General features: G+C 39.2%; 2 protein-coding genes across 6 annotated transcripts in view; one reads left to right on the forward strand and one right to left on the reverse strand.

Annotated features, from left to right (window-relative positions):
- HPS5 (HPS5 biogenesis of lysosomal organelles complex 2 subunit 2) overlaps positions 1 to 15,213 on the reverse strand; it is a 38,007-nt gene extending 22,794 nt beyond the window's left edge. The window contains exons 1-8 of one of the 2 annotated variants that reach the window (XM_045825277.1): positions 15,086 to 15,213; positions 9,713 to 9,876; positions 7,901 to 8,011; positions 7,667 to 7,731; positions 7,021 to 7,213; positions 5,587 to 5,720; positions 1,598 to 1,810; positions 1,215 to 1,286 (exon numbers count right to left, since the gene is read on the reverse strand). In XM_045825277.1, coding sequence (XP_045681233.1) covers positions 1,215 to 1,286; positions 1,598 to 1,810; positions 5,587 to 5,720; positions 7,021 to 7,213; positions 7,667 to 7,731; positions 7,901 to 8,011; positions 9,713 to 9,820 — 896 coding nt within the window. In that variant the 5' untranslated portion in view covers positions 9,821 to 9,876; positions 15,086 to 15,213. The remainder of the gene's footprint in view (positions 1 to 1,214; positions 1,287 to 1,597; positions 1,811 to 5,586; positions 5,721 to 7,020; positions 7,214 to 7,666; positions 7,732 to 7,900; positions 8,012 to 9,712; positions 9,877 to 15,085) is intronic. The other variant, XM_045825276.1, reaches the window with a different exon arrangement.
- Positions 15,214 to 15,409: 196 nt separating this feature from the next.
- The window catches only part of GTF2H1 (general transcription factor IIH subunit 1), a 36,252-nt gene continuing 29,664 nt past the window's right edge, over positions 15,410 to 21,997 (forward strand). Inside the window, exons 1-2 of one of the 4 annotated variants that reach the window (XM_045825282.1) lie at positions 15,410 to 15,689; positions 19,367 to 19,420. The gene's annotated coding sequence lies outside the window, so the exon portion shown is untranslated. The remainder of the gene's footprint in view (positions 15,690 to 19,366; positions 19,421 to 21,997) is intronic. The other 3 variants (XM_045825279.1, XM_045825281.1, XM_045825278.1) reach the window with 3 other exon arrangements.

The following is a 21,997-nucleotide window of genomic DNA, read 5'->3' on the forward strand; positions in this document are numbered from 1 at the left end:
AACATACTTTTGGGTAAGAGATCTCCCCACACCCCTCATATCACACTACAGTCCCAAATATTTATTGTCTCTATATGCCAGGCAGTACACCAAGCACTGAGAATAAAAGAGTGAATAAAACAGAAGTGGCACCCTTGTGGAATTTACAGCCTTAGGAGTAAGAGAGGAATAAATACTGCATGAATATGTAATTTTAAACTGTAGAAAATGCCATAAAGAAAATGTTTGGTATGCTTTATCTAATTATGGGAAAAACATAGCTATCTTTCTCTAGTAACTTTCAGGATGCATTACAGATTTATTAAAGTGTTATATTGTTTACAATTGACTTTTAAATACTTCAGTTTAGATGGTGAGAGATACATATACATTAGTTAGGGGCAATTAGGTAACATTTCAAGTGTTGAAAAAAAAAATGACACTCTAAGAACAGTTAGTTAGCCTTTGAAAAACCCCAAGCATTCTCTGAATCTGCATTAGAGATCTTACGCATTAGCCTAAGGGATATTAGAAATAATTTTCCATTGTTGAAATTAAGTAGAGCTCCAGACACATAGATTGTCTGGAAACCATACTGACACCTGATGCTTGCAGAACAAGGTATAAGAATTGGCAAGACCAGCAGTCTTTCCTGGCACCCTGTGTTGCCACTTAATAGTGGACTTTTGCATCGAATCAAACTGGAAGGGCTAACTGAACCCTCACACTAAAATATGGCTGGCTGAATCTACCTCAGGTGGATCTTTCATGCAAGGCACTTGTCAGAGCACCTAAAGACAGAGAGCCAAAATTTCACCACGCTTACAAGAGCAAGTTCTGTAACTACTTTTGCCCCGCCTGCTAAGAAACATACACATGTCTAGCAGACTTCAGACTGAGACTTGCTTTCACTGTAACATTCCACCAGCCAGGGGCAGTTATGAACGAACCAGTACCTGTACCTCTCAACTCTGCCGAAGTTCCCCGGCAATTCTAAACTGTGCAGTTAGTTTAGGTCAGCTCAAAACGGGAAACAAAGCATATTTCTATGACCTTTTCATTCCTCTTATATACAGAACACTGCACATAGCACAATCTTTTCCTAATTTTCTAAAAATAATTTAATACAAAAACAATCTTGAAAAGATAACTACCCTTGAATAAGAAACAAAGAGGAAAAAGTTGTGTGTATGTGTGTGTGTACGTGTGTTTAAGGATCAAAGGGAGAAACTTACCTAAGATGCAAAAGTTTGGGGAAAGACAAAGACTGGGAGGATCCAACCGTATGATCATACTGAGGTTCTGATCTAGTAAGTAAAGACATGTGTTAATGATTTCATCACAACATAACAGTATGCTTTTCCCTGCAGAGGAAAATCTTTGCCTCCAAACAAACCCAAAAGCCTAACTGCATCTGCCCTTACTCAATTTCCTTTAAATCATATGAAGGATAATTGATGGAATACTTTTTGGAGTCTCTGAATCTTTTAATAAAAATCTTACTTTGCTATTAAAAGACTTAATAAAATCTTTAACACATACAGAATATGAAACTTCAACCCAACCCCTCCATGTAAGTTCCTCAAACTCCCTACCAGCAGTACAAATCACATCTTACCTTAGAGTAATCACAGGGAGAGGTGGCGACGAGAGGAGTTTCTTAAACTGATGTGTACTTATGACTTCTCCATCGAAGTTCACTTCCCACATCCTAGAGCCAGGGCGGGCACAATATATGAGGGGTTGCTGGCCCGTAGAACATCTTCCAGGGAAGAAACAAGCTCCATATTCTCCATCTCTCTCCTTGTTTCCAATTTTCCAAAATTTTTCTCTAATACCAAAAAAGGAAGAGAAAGCATGTTTACCTACAAAAAAGTCAAACACAATGGCACCACAGATCAGCATGGCCATGGCAACCCCTCCCACAAAGTCCTCTCTCTATTCATATCAGCAGCATACTACTGTATAGGACAACACAACAGGAAGGTCAAACAGGGTTCTAGCTCTGATTTGCCTCGGACTCTTTCTGTGACAGGAAGCAAATCATTTCACATTAATTCATTATCCACACAGAGAGGCTCAGAATTGATCTGAACGCCCCTTTCAAAACTACAAAATGAGTACCTGACATCATTTCATACATCTGTAAATGCCACTGATTGCTTCCCAAATCACCTTCTTTGGCCACTCCACCGAACAGCTAATCTACATCTCCAGCTCTGTCTCCAAGCCACTCCTCTGCCACAAATGCCCAATAAACTACTCACTCTTTCCTCAAAATGCTAAGTCCTTCTGAAACTGTACCTTGGAACACTCTGTTCCTTTATGATTACATGAGCTAGATATATAAAAGCTTAGCACACTACCTGGGAACATGGACAGTGATAATGATGATGTCTCTTCCTAAAAACTCCCTTTCTCTCTCTTCACAACAGAGCTCCATCGTTCTTCCTCTGAGAGTTCCCTGACTCCCACAAGCTGACTACATGCTTCCCTGCTATATTTTCATAGCACCTTCCACAGTATACATGGTGATTGTGTCTATTCGAACAGATTATGACTTTCTCCAACACAAAGGCCATTTCTCCTTCCTCTTTACTTGAATTTTCAGCATACAGCACAGCATCTGGCCCACAGAAAGTACTCAATACAAGGTAGTGCTCTATTCACCCAAACCTTTTTGTTTTTAGCTGTAGAGTTGTTGGCTTTGTCATTGGACGAATACACTTAAACCCTTTTATTGGAGAACGATCTAATATACTCTCTAGTGAATTTACTATGGGACCTTAGATAATTCAATAAATAAGCCTGTGCTATTTCTTTCATGAATAAAATATAACATCAGCTTTACTCTCAGAACGTGAATGTGAAAGTGCTTTAAAATGTGCAATATAGAAAATTATGGTTTTACCGCTTACATTCCTTATTTGGGAAATAAAATATATTCCTTGCTTATTTTATACTCTCTGTGATGCTTAACACAGTGATAAGGATCCAGAGTAGAATAAATGTTTGCTGAGTGAACAAATACAGTCAACTCATTTGTTTACTCATTAATCTTGTTTTACCCATTTCAAACAATTCGTGACAGGCACGAGGCTAAGCACTTCATACTCATTATCTTAGTTAATCCTGAAAACTATCTCTACATTCTGGAAGCAGGAGCTGATCGTCTGGCAAGGTTTAAAAAGTGGCAGAACCAGAACTCGAAGGCACGCTGTCAGGCTCCATTACCCAGCATTCCCTCCACTACACCACAGCTCTTCGTTTCTGTTCGCTCTGCTCCCTCCCAGGACCCACCTCGCGCATTAACAGTACTGACAGAAACTAGACAGTAGCTGGCAGGAGAAGCAAATTTGAATCTATCACTCCTGTTAGCTACTAGGAGCCTCAGTTAAAAAAAAAAAATAAATAAAGTTTGCTGGGAGGGAATATAGATTAATGTAAATAAATTTTAAACATGAATAAATTTTTTAAATTATGGTACTAACCATGCCCCCCCCAAACTGAATTCTAGCTTATAGAAAGTGGACATTTATAAAATATTATTTTAGTGACTAGGTCTATGTTATTCTCATAACCAACTCTAGCCACACTCCTGTGAAATGGGAAAATAATGATTCACAACTCTACTGCAGGGGGAAAAAGGAAAGCTCCACTAATTTGGCTTTTAATTTTTAAAGGCCTTTCAGATATATCATTTTATCAAATCCTTAAAACAACCCTAATAGGGTGTTTTCAGTTCACTATTCTGATCACTTATTAGAATTCCAGCCAAATTTCTGAATTGGACCATTTGGTAAACTTAAAAACCTACAGATAAAAAATAGTTAAGAACTTTGGGAAAACAACAAATATTTTACCAAAATCTCAAGGGTGGGGTTAATGGCCAAAGGTTCAATGTCAAACGATGTATTAGAGGTACATGAGGTTACAGGTAGGACACAGAATCAATACAGAAAGGTTCTAGCCTCTTCCCAGCCAGGCCTAGGCTTTCTGGTCTACAAGCATGAAAGGGCGACACCAGATGATGTCCGGTTCTGGAAGTCTAACTTCATTGCTGAACTATAATCTGAAATAACTCAGAAGAAAGTGCATCATCCTTCCCATAACTGCGTGTAAACTGACCACTTGTATCTCAAAGCCTTGCCTCTCTGCTGTCCAGCTAGGTTCTCTGGCACCAGACACCTGCCACCTGCTATAACTGGCCTCCTTCCCAGGTGCCTTTCCCATCCAGAGGGAAAACAAAAACAAAGCATATCCCTCCTCATCCTTTCCTCTACCATCCCTGGCAGTCAGCACACATTTCTTCAGACCTTTTGGAATAGTCTCATGCTTTCCCGAACAGCAATCTCCTGAGATACATGAAGCCATGGAAATAAACTTTCCAAGCCTGGATAGTTCTAAGGGAATCAATGTCCAAACCCTCATTTTCTATATGTACACTTTCTCAAAATGATCTGAGAACCCATTCACTTAATCAATGTGACATTTAAGGCTGTCACGCTCAGTGTGGTGCGACTTTTAACAACTGGATCTCCCACAGCTTCTCTACTGAAGCCAGGTTGGCAGGTTCTGGAGTATGCTGATGTCTTTCTCACTTCCCCCCACAGGGCTGTCCCTTCCTGCTAGAATATCACTCCTGCACCTTGCCCTCCAAACTTCAGCTACCAATAATCCTCATCAAAATTACTGCTGCTGACTAATGGATTCATGGGGGTTCATTAAACATTTCTTTTCACTTGTGTATGTTCAAAATTCTCCCAAAAATATTTTTAAAAGAGGGAAGGTCCTGAGGAATATGGGATAGGGTGAAGCTAGTAAAAATTTCCCTGCAGTGAGAACAGTGGAGAAACTTTAGCACAGTGATGCATAACATTCATGTAAGATGTTTCCATTCTGTTGTGGTATTTCACAGCGACCTCTAATATACTCCCTTGCCATTCACTGGACCTTTGGCTCTGCCCTTGAAATTTTGGTAGAATATTTGGCAGCTTCACAATTTCATTATTCTTCATCTAATTTTACCCTTTAGTAAAATTTCATTAAATACACAACAAGTTTAGCCCTGGCTGGTGTGGCTCTGTGGATTGAGCGCTGGCCTGCAGACTGAAGGGTCGCCGGTTTGATTCCTGGTCAGGGCACATGCCTGGCTTGCAGGCCAGGTACCTAGTTGGTGGTGTGTAAAGCAACTGATTGATGTATCTCTCGCACATGTTTCTCTCCTTCTCTTTCTCCCTCCTTTCCCCTCTCTCTAAAATATAAATAAAACCTTTAAAAATAAATAAATACACAAGAAATTGAAACAAGAACACATCCAATTACGGAAGACTTTCTGATTCCCCACATTAAAACAGGCCTTTGTTTGGCCTTCTTTCATGGCACTCAGACCATGTTTCACATAGAGCTAATAGAATTTGTATTAGCCACCCACTGGAGTATCTCAGTATCCCTATCTCTTCTCTACTCTCTACCGTCAGCTTGCACACAGCTGGCTCCTTATTAATATCTGCATAATTAAATTGAGGAGTTTGGGCTACATGAATTCTAAGTCCCTTCCAATTCTAAAATTCTGTACATCCTATGACCAACAGTTGGTTGATGTACCTCTCAGTGTCACACAAGAAGGATCGAGTGAGTGAAGATATAAGTAGTCTTCCGTCCAAATAATCTAACTGGACAACACAGGAGTCAACTGTTGTTATTGTCTGAACAGGAAACATCACAAAGGTAGCAGCTGCCTAAAAGGGACATGAGAAGGAAACAAAGTTTACTGATCATCCCATATACACATAATCTCCTCTTCTTTACCTTTTAAATGAAAATACCCTGGATAGCAAAATAAAAACTTTTAATGGGCCAAAACTAAATTTTGTCTATTGGGATATCAAAGCTATGTGAAATAATTTGGTATACAATTGCAGAAGTGAAGTCTTTTTTTATTCTTGTATTATTATTTATTATGTTTTCTCTCTTTTTTTAACTGTTGTTCATGTCCAGTTGTCTCCATTCTCCTCCTACCCCACCTCCACCCCAACCATCCCCACCTCCAACCCTCAATCCTGCCCCCCATTGGCTTTGTCCACATGTCCTTTATACATGTTCCTTGATGTCCCTTCCCACCCATTATCCCCTCCCACCTCCCAGAAGTGAATTCTTAAGGCTCTGTTTGTGATGATATAATTCTAGAGGTTGGAATAAAAATGATGAACCAAGTTTTCAAATATGGAAGGGAATTTTTCACCTGTGAAAAATACTTCTCCCTTTGGAAGAAAGACAAATTAGGGCTAACTGTATTCTGGATCAAAACTATAAGGAATCAAGTGATAACTCTGATGGGTCATCATTACTGAACAAGATTTGTTAATTAAAATAAAGTAATTTACCAATGCTAGTAGGAGATTCTCTTTTCTGCCAGGATCCTACATGGAAATAAGCCAACGAAAGACAAGTTCCCCCACTTCCAATATAATAACCTTTGGAGGAGAGAGGCAGTGCGAAGCTGGCCTAATGACAGACTGGAGCACCCTGGTAGGGTAACCAGAACTCAATCCTTCTATTCCAACAGTGACTGATGGGAAGCCTGGGACCCTGCACAGCGGAGCACAATCCAGGAGGTGCCTTTAAGATTCCATTCACAGTGAGCTACACCATCGTCAGAGAAAATATACCTCGACCCATGAATTTCTTCTACCCTTACATAGGAGCCTGGGCAACTGCTGCCACTTCTGTTTGGCATTTTATTTACACAGCTAATAAACAGGTATCTTTCTTAATAGACTAGTATTAAAGGATGCTTTATTTAAGTTAGCCATACAGGTGAATTACGGAGTGTTATGGACAAAGGGTAAATTACTGAAGTTAGCTCACAGAAGCCATTCTGCAACAGCATCAAACAAGTCTCCTCAAAATTAATATTCTGGACTCCAGATCAGTGTCCCAAGAAATTCAATAGATGAAAATTGTGCCCTTTATTTGAAATTCTGTGAAATAACACCCTTTATCTCGCCCACATACAAAAAGAACTGGACTGGTTCTCACCTTTGCTTGTTTAGAAGTGTTGAGTTTGATGGCCGAAACTTTCCCCATATGATCACCTACAAAAACTCTAAGAACTGCTGTATCCCAACAAAGAGCTGTGACTCTTCGGCCCTTGTGTTCTGAAGACACATAAATTCGTTCTGGTTTCCCACGACGCTCTTGATTTAATTCCCAAACAACTACAACACCGTGACTGCAAGAATTGAGTTACAGAAGCAAATTTTTGGCAATGGTGAAAAAGGTATACTTTAGTTGCATCACAGTATCAATTATACTAAATATATATGTAAACTTGTTCTTTAAAAACAGGAAATACAAAGTCAAGGTATTAATTTCCTTAAATTAGTCCTCTAATCCAGCATGACAGGATTTAGATGCTCTATATTATCCGTCCCCTTTCTCCTTTAAGCCCAATGAAATGTTGTTGCCACATACTGGCATTCCCCACAAACACTAGGGTGACCAACTGTACCTCCAGGTTTGCTGGGGACTGAGAAGTTTCCCAGCACACAGCACTTTCCGTGCTAAAACCTGGAGCAGTCTTAGGCAAATTAGGATGGTCGGTCACCCTAACAAACACACAGCTACATCTGTTAACTTAAAATGCACTTGGATAATATCGGATAATTTTAAGACAAGTTCTTACCTGGTAGCCACAGCAACATAATCATCATCATGTGGACAACAGGCAACCTGAGAAATTGCACCTTCCTAGAGGACAAAAAGAAAAATTTTAGGCAGTTTCTCAAAAATGGTATATTTTTCCTTTTAAATACAAGTTTTACATTTTTTTTTTATTCCAAATGATTACTTATAGTGGAGAAACTGGCACTGATGAGATACTGCAAGTGGTATACGACAGGGCTACCCCCAATCTTACCCTGTGGGAAAGAAAAAGCCTGTGCTTCCAGCCTTCTTTCTGAATGAGGTTGAGACCTCCGCCCGAACTGCCCAAAGCCAGCCATTTCCGAGACACAGCTATGCTCGTGCACTAAAAACGTGGAAACAGACAAATGTGAGATCACCAATCATTTGATCAAATGAACTGTCCACTGGAGAAAAACACTTAGGATCTGTGTACCAGGTTCCTCCCCCACCCCACCCCTGCCCAAATGGACACCATGCAATGTCACCTGGGCTCTCATTCTCACATACTGAAAAATACAGAAGAAAGAACATTTGGGCTTTAAATTGTTAACTGAATCTCAAAATGGATCAATAGGCTCAATTATATAAATGAGTAATCTTCCCTTGGTCAAAGCCAGTTACTAAACCATTCATCTTCTGTGTAGTTTAGCTTGGTCATTACAATGCTGACCATGATGATGGAGAATCAAGTAAGTCTCCATGGGATAAAACCACCACTTTAATCATCTGCTCACTTAAATAATTTCTCGTTTGTGTAATCAGCACAAAGCACCCAAAGCTTTCAGAGCAGGTGAGACTGCAGAGGACATGGATGAAGGTCACTGTACCATGTCTCACTACACCCTCAACCCTATGATTCCCCTCCTCAGCCACCAGAGACAGCAGTGGCCACGCTGTGGCCCCATGGTAAAATATGTTGGTTGGCTGACAAACAGACATTCCCAAACCTCTTCACTCTCGCTGCATCTTACCACAGAAGCTAGAAAACCTAAATATTCACTTACCCAGTTTCTCTTGAAGTTATAGGGAGCCATGTGGCTTGAATCCAGCTAATAAAACTAAGATGATAGGGCTTCTTGGATAGCTCTACCTTCCCAGATAAAAGGCAGAGTCTGAAAAAAAGAAAGCCTTTACCTTTGACCCCTTTTTCTTGCTTGCAATACTAATGGACACACTTATGGACCAAGATTGGAGTCAGGACATGTATCTTACAGCTCTGACTAAAAACCAACATGTGGATGGTGGCAGAACAGGAAGATGGAGGGCCTGGGTCCTCAGGGCTATCAGTGCACAACACACTAAACCCAGAAACACTAACCTCCGACAAGGTTAATAACACCTTTAATACTTACACCATTATTGGTATGGTATTGAATAACTTGCAGCTAAAAAAATACCTGACATCGACCTTCATAATTGTTGTTTATATTACTTTGCCTATTACTTCCTATTCTCCCTTTGCTCAGAGGCTAGAATGGTACTTTGGGTGAGAGCAAAAGCATAAAAATAAAATTATTTTGAAAATGGTAATGAGACTTGTTCTTTACCATGTCATCCCTGAGTTTATCAAAAGAACTCAGGATCAGAGGGAAGCACGTACAGATAACTTTCATAGAGCTGATAACTTTTGCTCTGTTCCCTAAAACAGATTGTCCAGCAAACTCCTTGTTTTGGAATGAAGTTGGTTTAATAGCAGAGGTTCATGTTGCTCAAAATGCAATGTTGCTCAAAACTCATTTATACTGTTTTATCTTCAAATATATTACTTTCTGAGAAAAGACAGAAAAATTACTGGGGAGAAAAAAATCAGCAATCAATATCATGGTTTTGAAGGAAATGAGAATTCAAATAGTTCAAAAAACAAATCAAGAAAGAGCTATGAACATGTTACTTCTCTGTAAGGCATCATTAGCACGGGTAATAGCCAAGTTTCCATAAAACATAAAGGACTAAAGGGCTGGGGGAACATGTAATAGAGAGTACGCATGTATGAATATGAGTGTGAATATGAATATGAAACTGATAGAAGGATCAAGAAATTCACCTTTAGACGACCCGAGTCCAGCCTCAGGGCTGAAAGTAATGGATCCAGAGATTCAAACTCTGCAAGAACATGGGTGTAGGGCTCCGGTATCACTGGCACAGAAGTCATTTAGCTGGAAAGCTGAAACTATGCTGACTGATAGGCACAGTATTCCTGCATTAAACCTGCAAAAAGATAATTTAAGAAGCTCACCAGTCATTCAACATGCATTTAGTGAGTATGTGGAAAACATAGGGGATCGTGAGAGAGGGACAGGGACCCCTCCTCTGGAGGTGCTCAGAATCTAGGCTGAAGAAAACATGCACAGGTAACACGCAAACCTCAGCTTGTACTGCATCATTCCCTGACTCTAAACTTCCCGGAGAATCAAACCAGACTCTCCAAGCCCCTCCATAGTCCTATCCCGCTCTATTTAGCTAACAGTGTGATTAAGTAGAATAAGCACTGCAAGATATTTAAGAGGAAAATTGGTCAAGCTCCTCTATGGTAAAATACTAGCTCCAGCTTAATTTCTTTAAGTTGTAAATCTTCTTTTGTCATTAAGTGTCTCTTATTAAAGGCCAATTTTCTGTAAAGACCCCTAACTATAAACCCTCATAAACAAATTCAATGGCTGTCAGCCAACAATTTAATACTGCGTAAAAGGAATACACCTCTGGATCTTGCTCCTGCCTATCAGGGGCTCGGTGAGTATCTGCTGAATGAATAAATGCACCCACTAAGTAAGTGAGAAGTAAAGTGCAGGTAATTAGAACTTGAAAAGGAATAAGAGCTTCAATAAGAGACCTGATAGGAGGGTAGCAAGTGCCAAATACCCAATGAAGACTTTGTAGACTAACACGAGAGTTCTTCACTGTCCAGCAACTCTCAAGTATATATTTTTGTCAAATTGCACCAATTTCAAAAAAAGGAAATTACGGAAAACTTAAGAAAATTCTGCCCATTAACTTTCCGCAATCCTTTGTTACCTGCCAAATTAAAAGAAAATACTACAAAAAATAAAAAGCAATTGCTTATACTTTTTTCACTATTTATACTTTGTATTTTTTTTCCAGAAACACATGAAATCACTCATTCACTTGCTTAACAAATGTGTGCCTAGCGCCAACTATGTGCCAGGCATTGTTCTAGGTCCCAGAGGTAACAACAGAGAACAAAATAAAGTCCTAACATTCATGGAGCATAACTTCTAGTGGCAAAACACATATAAACTGAAGATATTGGGTTGGCCAAAAAGTTCATTTGGTTTTTTACATAAGATGGCTCTAGTAGCACTTACTTGTTTTTAACTTCAATCACAATTTCGTTAGATTGTATTGTGACAGCGGTCATATCAGCATACATTTTTTAAAACCTTATCAAAATTGGTGAATTTTTGTGTAGCCATTTTAATATTGAAGATGGACAAAAATAAACGACATCTTCAGCATATTATGCTTTATTATTTCAAGAAAGGTAAAAATGCAACTGAAACAAAAAAAAAAAACCATTTGTGCAGTGTACTGAGAAGGTGCTGTGCGTGATGGAATGTGTCAAAAGTGGTCTGCAAAGTTTCCTGCTGTGCTGGAGATTTCTTGCTGGACAAAGCTCCACAGTCGGGTAAACGAGTTAAAATTCATAGCGATCAAATCGAGACATTAATTGAGAACAATCAACATTATACCACCCAGAAGAAAGCCAACATACTCAAAATATCCAAATCAATGAAGTTATTGGTGAAAATGAAAAATGTATCTTTTTATTTTATGGAATAAACCACCCAGATTTTTTGGCCACCCCAATATTTGTATTGCATACACATAATATAGTCTTATTTTCTAGTAGTAACTATCTAGTACCTGCTAGTAATACTGTTCTTACTAGAACTTTACCTCTGCAAGAATAATGTTCTGAAAAATGAAAAATCTTTAGGATCAAAGACATTGCAAGTTTGGTTCACAATAAAGTGAATGCAGTAATAAAACGAGTCATAATCTCTTTGGTGATGGAAGGTCTTGCCTACAATTTGTTAAAGAAAAAAAAACGCAACATCTGTGGAGCACAATAAAGCAACGTGCAATAAAATGAGGTACGCCTGTACTTGAAATATTTGAGAATTCCTGACCTAAGAAAAATCTAATTTTTTTCCACTAGTTCATTTTATTGAGTACCTACTAAAATATGAGGCACAATGGAAACAAGAAAAAGTACTAGCAGAAATCAATCACTTTAAATTCAAGTAGGGAAAAAAAGAAGAAATCACACACACACACACCCTATAAGGAAAACATAAGCAAGGTCCTATTTTGGAACTTAGAAGGACAAAGAGTTCCGAGGAATCGTGGAAAACTTCCTAAGAGAAGCAGCACTGGAGCTAAGCAGGCTTTTGTCAGAAGAAGGGTGAGGGGAGCAGGTCGGGCAGCAAGAAGCAACCATACAGATGATATATTTGGAGAATAAAAGTTTGATATTTGGTTGAATCACACAATTCTAACACTGGAATAAAAAAAATAAAGCTAGAACAGTAATTCGAGCACAAGTTATAAAACAATGAATCTCACACCAAGGAACCTGAACATGTTTATCTGGTGGGCAACAGAAAGGCACTGATGGATTTGGTGCTGGGTGACCACATAATTTCTGTGGAATCCTGTGGGCAGATACATGAAAACAGGGTACTTGGTAAGGAAGTAAAGATAAGGCTTTTTTAATTACTAAAGAAATCTGGTGGAAATGACAAAACTCTCTGACTTTTTGGCCAGACAAAACTCAAAACAGGTTTGTAAATACTAGTAAAACAGTCTCTAAAATGAAAGGAACTGAAGATACAAGAAAAATATAAAACCACAGCATAAGATCCTAAAGAAAAAAATGAATGACATCAAGACTACAGTGTCTATCTCTTCCACTTGCGATCTTAAACTCTGAAGTTGATAAGTCATTTGCCCTCAATCTCAGTGAATATGTCCTGGAAATTATGGTTTAGGGGGATAAGAAACCCAGTTTTTTCTTAAGATTTAATGCCTATGAAAAAGAAACAGCATAAGCAATGTCAGTTCTCAAGAGATGTTACTGGGTGATACTGTTAAGCCCACTCCAAATTAATACTTTTTTTGTGCTTACCCTCTCCCTGAAATGACTCCTTTCCCTCCACATCTACTTATCCAAATGTACCTAGCCTTCAAGACCAATAAAAGTCCCACTTCCCAAAATTCTCAAGGTGGAAGACAACTCAAAGATAGTTCAGTGCATATATAATATATCCACCTAATTCAGAAGTTAGTTTTACCTAGGATCTCTGAAAATTTTCAGCAGTGAAAAGGAATCACTTCCTCTGTTGAGGCTGCCCATTCCACTTTTCCACAGCTGTTATAAGGTTCTTTTTTTTTTATTTTTTAAATTAATTTTAAAGAGAGAAGAAGGGGGAGAGAGAGAAAAGCATCTATTTGTTGGTCCACTTATTTATGCATTCATTGACTGCTTCTTGTATGTGCCCTGACCAGGGACCAAACAGGCAACTTTGAGGTATGGGGACAACACCCTAACCAACTAAACTATGTGGCCAGGGCCATGAAGTCCTTTTGAAAATACTGGGTTGAAACCTGATCACTTAGAGGTTTTATTAAGTATTCCTAACTGTGGATTCTACAGTTTCAGGGAATAAGTTTACTCTTTCCAAAACAACCCTTAAGTATTTGAAGTGTCATCAGGTCTTCTAAAAATTTAACACTGCCAGTTTTTCAATCACTCCTGACATGGAAATTTCCCAGTTCTGGTCAACTTTCTACACAGGCCATTCACCTGAAAATGTGTTGCCTAGAAATGAACACAATACTCCTTAACTAGTTGGATAACACAGAACAGAGTAGAAACACTAACCTCCCTGATCTGGACACTAAATTTCTGTATTACTACCTAAAATAGCATCAGATGTGTATTTAAAATGGCCACATCACACTTTGATTCAACAGAGCAAGTGGTCAACTAAAACTCAAAGAAATTTTCATATTAAATGGCCAGTACCTAAAACTCAAACTGACAGCTATTCATCAACGATGCATATAAAAAGTACCTACAAATTTTAAATCTCTGTACAAACAAGAACAGCAAACTGTTGATAACTGTTAAAGTTGTGTACATGAGATCATTAAATTATCCTATTTTTATCTGTTTGAAATTTTCCACAAGCTTTTCAATATGTACTTAAAAAAAAACCCTCTGCACAAACCTTCAACTGCTACCCTTCTAGCATAATCTATGCCCCATCCCTATTTCTCCAGTTTCATCTTCCTCCTTATTCTTTCTCCTATTTTCCAACTATACAGAGCTATCTTTTGTTTCTTTCACTCTATAAACTTTCTGTGCCTCCATGATTTTAATACATGATTCTTGAATCTTCCTGCATCTAACAATATCCTACCTTCCTGCAAATCTACGTTTAAATATTTCTTCTGTTAATTCTGTCCCATCTCTAGCCTAGCAAAAAATAAGCAACAGAAGGTGGCCCTGGAAGGTGTGGCTCAGTGCACTGAGAGCCAGCCTGTTAACCCAAAGGTTCTGGTTCGATTCCCAGTCAGGACACATGCCTTGGTTGCAGGCCGGGTCTCTGGTTGGGAGAATGAAACAGGCAGCCAGCTGATGTTTCTCTCTTACATTGATGTTTCTCTCCCTCTCCCTCCCTTCCACTCTCTCTGAAAATAAGTAAATAAAATCTTAAAAAAAAAGAAAGAACGAAACAGAAGGTGGTCATAAATGCTCACCTAAGTCTAAGAAAAAAATTATTGAGGGGTTAGCATGCCCAAGGTCAGAGGTCTTAAAAGATAGAGCTGAGACTACAATCCACTTCCCCATAGTCCAAATCTAATCATCTTTCCATTTCCCCGCATTACTTGGTGGTAACAACTGCGTAGTAGGATCAAGGAAAGGTTTTCTTATCGCCCTAGTCCTGTATACATTTTACTAATGGGCCCGTGTTTGCTGCTCACACCAAAATGCAAATCAAAGCATTCTCTTTTCGCACTGCAGAACAAGGCAAAAGGAAGTAAAAATTAAAAGTTAGTATGTGAAGGGAAAGTAGATTAGATCTTTCTAACCCAAGAAATAATCATCAGAGAACTCTCCACCTCGGAGAAATGGCCACTACACTCATTCATGCATGCAATATGCATTGTACACTCAGAGGGAGACAGTCCCTGCTTACAATCTCCGCGTCTAATGGAACTAGTAACTTTAACTGCTAAACTTTAATGCTGTATTAGTAAGTCTAAGGGAATTGAGTAGCGATAACCAATTTCCAGCGCTAGGTCCCAGTCCCGATCCACCAACTCCACGCCAGTAACCCCCAATTTCCACAGGGTCACACGGCTTCTCCTGGCACTGCGCCAAGACACTCACCGAGCACCTAGAAGCACACCGGAGTTAGTCTCTGCTCTAGCTCCTCCCCTCCTTGGCTTACGTCATCCCGGAGCGCCGGGGACAACTGTATTAACGGTACTTCCTTGTCACGTGACGGGTTACGCCCCTGCTTGTGCGTGGTCCCACCCCCTCAGGCCGTCGTCGCAATTACGCTCTCTGCGGCCTGCAGTTCTCGGGCCGCTGCCGGCAGACGACAAGACGTCGGTCAGGAGGCAAGGCGCTCTAGGGCAAAAGGGTGAGCCAGCCAGGATCCCAGGACCCTTCACCGCTTGAAGCCGGCAAGAGGAACTGAAACAGGCGGGAACTGGCGGGGAAGGGAGGGAGCTAGCGGAAGGTGTCATGGCGACCGTGCTCTGGGATCACGTGCCCCGAGGGCCTGCTTTGGTACTTCCGGTCACGTGCCCTCAGAGTTCTCGCAGCCAGCGATGGAGGCGAGACCCCCCAGTAACAGAGGCGGTGGCGGAGGCGGCGGAGGCTACTGGGTTTCAGCCTCTTCCCGGCAGCGTCTCTAAGAAGCGCAGAGGATCTCCATCCGACCCAGCCCACTTACTTATTGCCCGCCCAGGGCCGTAGCTCCCACCTGGTAAGTTTAGACCGAAGAATGGGGATGGCTGAGTAAGTGAATTGCTGACAGGCCCGGGGGCCGCAGGACGGCGCCGATTCTGCCCCTTTTACTTGTGTCCCTGTCGTCCTCCTTCCCTACAACTCTCAAGCCTGCCTTCTGGGGAGCCCGTTATTCTGAAACGGGGAAGAGGCGACTCTTAATCTGCTTGCCTGTAGGAAGCCTACCCCTCTGCCGAGAGCGGAGACCAGAAGATTTACCCAAAGCCAGGATTAGACTTGGTTCCGGGGAGTGAGGGACGTGGAGGCCTCTCCTTGCAAAGGAACCCTTCCCCTTAGAAAATGTGCTGTTGAGTCTTTCGGTTTCTGTAAAAGAGAAAGCTTTCACCTCAGCGTCTGCACGCTTTTTGCTTCACCTGTCAATCCTACCGCTCTTAAAACCTTAATACGAGTGTTAATCCGCACATTGCCTCTCCTAGTTTTGGACTGTGTCCAATTTAATCATCTTAAAAATAGACCACCAACACATGGAATATATAATTATTGACTGAGAAGGTGTATCCTGTTGACTCCTAAATGCCCGTTTTAGGGTCTGTAAAATTGTAGAAGAAATTTAAAACAAAAAAAAAAAACACCTTTTGCCCATTAGAAGACCCAATTCTAAAACATACAAAAACGCTTTGAAGTGCTTAACGCTTAAAGTGCTTTGAAATAACCCTTCCATTAAGCATAGATTCCGTAAAGGAGTGAAACAGTTCCTCATCATGAATTCTTACCAGGAATCCTAATATATAAAGCAAAGTCAAAACTCGGAACAAATGAAATGTATCTGTCACAGCAGAAAAGATGACCTCCAGTATTAGGCCTGTGGCTTATAGAAGGGCTGGGCTGTAGAGGGAACTTTGTACCTTTTAACAAACCTAAATCCCTCATTTGGGAAGGAGAGAGAGATAACTTGGGGCTAGTAAACCTGTTCTGCTACCCTCACTAGACGAACATTTAGCACTAACAGATTGATGTGATAGTCTCTCCTGGGTGGTATTAAATGCATATGATAGTGCAAATATAAAAAGAACAATAATCCACGCAAATGCAAAGACAGATTTTGAAAAAGGCTAGGAAGATTGGTGCAAAGAGAAAGGCATCAGTTAAAAGTGAGGAACAAAATGATCGGCTCCAGTCAGTTATGCCTGCTTCCTGTATGTACTGCCGTAGAGGCTTATAACTTCTCCCTACTGGTCTGTCTTTCCACCTTTTAGCCCTGCTTTTTTCTGTGCTGTTGGGTTCCCCACCACCACCACCACCACCACCAGCAGAATGTTATTTAGTGTCCTTAGCATTTTGACTACTCTACCTCCTGGATACTGCTGCAAGAGGTAGCTTTGTGCCCTTCCCCCTTTTTCTTTTTCCTGTCTTCTCTAGGCATTGTTAGACGTCCAATAGACCCTCATTTCCCCATTTTGATTACCAGCTGATTGACCTCTCAATTTTGGTATTGTACTCTTTTTAGCATGCAGTATTTGAGTTAACACGAGCATGGTTTTCCCTCTGTCTTGCATGCTGCTGTTGCATTTTCCCCCCCTTCCCCCTCCTTACACTGTTGTAAGATTTTTTAAAAAGTGCTTTGCCTTAAAATTGCTACATTAGTTATTCTCTCAATATTTTCCTTGTCTGACTATCCTTAAAACTGTAGTACAGTTTGGTCACTTTTTACATACTTCCAAGGTCTTACTCCCCGTAATGTCGAATTATTTTTAAAAATTTTAGGTTACCTAATGGCAAGCAGCATTCCAAAACTCCCATTTTGTATGCTGGCAGATAAAATAAGCTCTTCTTTTAGCCGGTGATGAGGTGTTTATATTTCACTTGTTACTCTCCCCCCCCCCAGCTCCATTTGCATTGGACATTGGAAAAGGGGATGTAGGTGATAGAAATGCAGAGATTTGGTAGTTTATAAAGATTTCTGCTGAATAGTTTCAAATTCTTCCTATTCCTCTTTCCTTATAAGCTGGTTACTGGAATTTATGAGGAATGGTACTCAGATCTGTGAGTAGAAAACTAGTGATTCCTGGAATTTAGCCACTGGTGGATGTGCAAAGGTTTCTTGTCTTACCAACATTATATCCTTTTAAAAACAAATACTTTATTTAAATAGGTGTCACAGATATTTCTTGAACCCTTCCTGTACCCCAGCATAGGCTTCTGGGTGCCATATTGCACTGAACACAACACATGCTATCGCTGCCCTTCCTTATGAAACTTGCAGTCCATCTGGGGAATCTGACATTAGAAAAATTACTTTAAAAATTAATTCGAGTTGTGATAAGTGCTATAAAGAGAAGAATAGGAGAACTGACCTAATAACTTTGAAGCTAAGAGTAGGAAAAAATTAGTAAAAATTAGTTAATGGGAAGGGAGGAGAATGTGCCAAGGCTCAGAGCGAGGCATACACACTTAGCTTCAGGCAAGTAACTATTTACCTGTGAATGAATTAATGTCTTCATTAGAGGATCCTGCTATTTAAAGAAGTCTTGTGGCAGATTATTTCATAAAGTAAATAAGCTTTTAAGTAAAGCCTGATCTTCATCAAGCCAATTTGCTTAAGTGTAACTACACAGAATTTTTTTGTAAACGAAATATTCTGTGGTTCTTAACAGAGGTGTACTGGGAAGAAGTTTCTGCCACCCAAGGAACCACCTTCAAGAAAAATGTAGAAATCAAAGTTATTGTTGGATACCCATACTGGTTCTATTAAACTTTCTAAAACTGGTCCTAGTACAATGAACAGAGTTGCTATAGATAACCAGGGAAATTTGCCAAGCAAGGTAACTGTGAGATAGTTGACTAGTCATACTCAATGTTCAATAACTCATCTCAGACTTGTTGTTAAAGTAACTCCTGAATGGATTTTCACATGAATGGTTTTACATACTTCATGCAGGGTAGGGCAAAAGTAGTTTAAATTGTGAGTATGCAAAGCACAGTTTATTCTTATATTAGTACTTACTAATTACTGTACTGATTTACATATGAACAACTGTAATCCTACTTTTGTCCCACCCTGTACATAAGAGGCTTTGTTTTTCCCAGTTGATTCAAAGTAGCTAATAAAGTCTGTTCTGTCAGTCTCATTGATTCTCCACTTTACAGTTTCTCTGTGTTCACTGTCATCTTTTACGTAGTACAGATTTTTAAAAACTTTAATAATTGTTTATTAAAATATTAGAAAATTAATATTAAAGTATTTAATGGTTCCGTAGATGTTATAAAATTTCCTATATAAGTTTTTAAAGTTAAATAAAAAGTTATATACATATATTACAGACTTTGAAAATTGTTTTAATTCTTATCCATACCAACACCCCTGACACTTTTCCATTTTACCTGTATTATAAACTTGTGGTTTGATAAGGAATAAACTCAAAAAAACATTTTTAATAACTACTTTTCTCATTACAAAACATTTATTTATTGTACATAATCCAGAAAACATAAGGAACATTCAAATCGTCTATAATCCTGTCACTTTAGGTAACTACTATTAAATTGGGTATGCATCCCTCCAATCATATATATATATTCACAGAATAGCATAGTGGAATTCCAAGGTCAGGCTGACCCAGATTCAAACCCAGTTCTACTTCTTGATGTTTTAGAAAAGTACCTTGATTTCTCAGACCCAGTTTCCTTTGTCCGCAGAATGGAACTAATGATAGAACCTACCTCAAGATTGTCAATCAGGAACTGAATGAGGTAACACCTATAAAGAATTTAGCTCAGTGCCTGGCACATGATATTAAGAATTCAGTAAATTTTAGATAAGAGTTTAAAATTTAAGTGTATGGAATCAAACTTCAAACTCTTCAAGAGGTGAATACCCTCCAAACAACATCTTAGGAAGACATAAAAAAAAATCGGTTAAATTTAACAATGGCGTCCATCCTGTAGCCCAGGATGGCTATGAATGTGGCCTAACACAAAATCATAAATTTACTTAAAATGTCATGAGATTTTGTGTGTGTGTGTGATTACGTGTCACAATATATTTACATGTGGCCCAAGACAACTCTTCCAGTGTGGCCCAGAAACACCAAAAGGTTGGACACCCCTGGCCATTCAAAGATAGTATTATATATTGAGAATTCTAACCCTTTATTGTACATGATATATAGATACCCAAACTGTGGAGATTGTAAAACAACATGGGGAAATATTTTCATTGGTAAATGAAAAACAAGGTAATTAACTGGGATGTATTTAAAGACTCCATTTGTAAGGTGGGTACAGATAAGGTACACACAATTTAAAATTAAGAAAATTGATGTTAAGGTTGTGAGATTATGGAATATTTAAAATCCCATTTTACTGAACTCTTTAGGCTCCATCCCAACATTTACAAAGGCTCACATGATATAGACTATCTCAGCTGCACCTCATATTCATGTGTCCAGAACTGAATTCCTTGTCTTCACTTTTAAACTGGTTCTTCCTTATTTCCATAAATGGCACCACTTTACTCATGTCAGCGAGGTATGAGCAAGCATGTGTGACACCCTCTTCAGTATTTACAGTGTCTATTATCCTGCTGCTTCAGTATTTCTCATATTGCCCAGAAATTCATAAAGCCCCAATCACATCCCTATTGAAAAGTCTATAGAGGTTTTCTGTTTTCTTCTGCATAGGGTGGCATTCTTCACTACGTTCCTCCAGCTTAATCATCATCTTACATCCACTGATTCCCATGATGATCTTGATGCTACATCCAGAGCAGGCAGCTAACCATTCCTAGAGATTCTCAAGCCTTTGCCCCAAACCACTCCTGTTGCCTATAATGCCTATTTTCCTTTCTCTGCCAAAATCCGCATTCATTCAAGACCCTATTCATAACCAACTTAATGTATTAAAAAGAATAAACTGATACATGTAATATATGGTGAATTTAAAAAACAAATGAAAAACCAAATACAAAAGAATACATACTGCATGTTTTATATGAGGTCCTAGAACAGACAAAAACTAATACATGCTGATAGAAATGAAAATAATTGCTGGAGGGTGAAGGGAACTGACTGGAAAGGAACATGAGGGAATTTTCAGGAGTGATGGAAATGCTGTGTCTTACTTTGGGTAATGATGTATGGGTTGTACACACTGTATCAAATGGAACACCTAAGACTATTTTGTTGGCTTCTTGATTATACCGGTTTTTTTAATCGAGGTAATCAACTTCAGAGAAATTAAGATTTCACTTTTTTCTTTTAACTTGTATTTTTTCATTTCTGAATCACTGCTTGAGTGAATAAGAAATATTAGTTTTTTAATCCAACAGTATTTTTCATTACTCTGAAGAGTTGATGGTTTAAGAAGTAATTTGTTTTTATTTTTCAAATATTTTTATCAAGAATTGCTGATTTGTATGCCTGCCAGTCTTCTTAATGCTTACTTTCCCATTACATCCAAATATGTTACCAATTTTTTTAAATAGCTAATGGCAGATCCAATATTTCATTGTTTCTATTTGTTTTCATTTTCAGTTAAAATGTTTCCCTAAAGTTTTACTTGTTTGCTCAAGGCAAATTTAATTCTTAGATGACACCTAGATATGCTAACCTCTCTAGAATTATACTTTATTTCTGAAGAAGTTTTAAAAATATATTTTGAATTGTTCCTTTAGGAATGAAAACTAGTCATAACTTCAGAAATGGCATATATGTGGCATCTTTTCTACCTCTTTCCCCATCCCAGCCCATAGTAGACATCCCATCAGTCATGGCATCTTTCCTGTTGAGCCCAGACAACCTCAAAGTCCTTTTCATCCACATATTCCAGAAATAAATGCTCAAGCCTCTGGCCTTTGAGTTGGACATTTGAGATTCCCAGGATTTAGGAGAAGGGTCACAGTGTGGGTGGGGGTGTCAGGCTGTTTTCTAGGTAACAAATTGGCCATATTTGCCCAGATATGGAGAGCAGTCGAAGACATTTGATTGTTAAAAGATGGGGGAAGGGCATCTGAAGTCCTAAGTATTAAATTCTCCCAGTTTGGTGTCGTGGCAGCTGGGGAGAACCCTACAGGAACATCAGCTCAGGCTCCTCTCTGGAGAAGGACTGAATTATTATTCAGTCCCCCCCCCCGCAAAGAATTATTTGGCCAGAGTGTCAATAGTACTAAGAAACTTCACAAACCACTTTTGATACTGTTAATCAGTCACAGCACCTTCTCCATACACTACACAAATCTTTTTTATGTTTCAATTGTGTTTTTATCTTTATTGAAGGAAGAAAGCATAATATGCCAAAAATGTTGTGTATCTGCCTCCATCTTCAATATTA

Source organism: Phyllostomus hastatus, unplaced genomic scaffold, assembly GCF_019186645.2.
Source record: "Phyllostomus hastatus isolate PE091 unplaced genomic scaffold, TTU_PhHast_1.1 phas_scaffold_585, whole genome shotgun sequence".
NCBI classification, from domain to species: domain Eukaryota; kingdom Metazoa; phylum Chordata; class Mammalia; order Chiroptera; family Phyllostomidae; genus Phyllostomus; species Phyllostomus hastatus.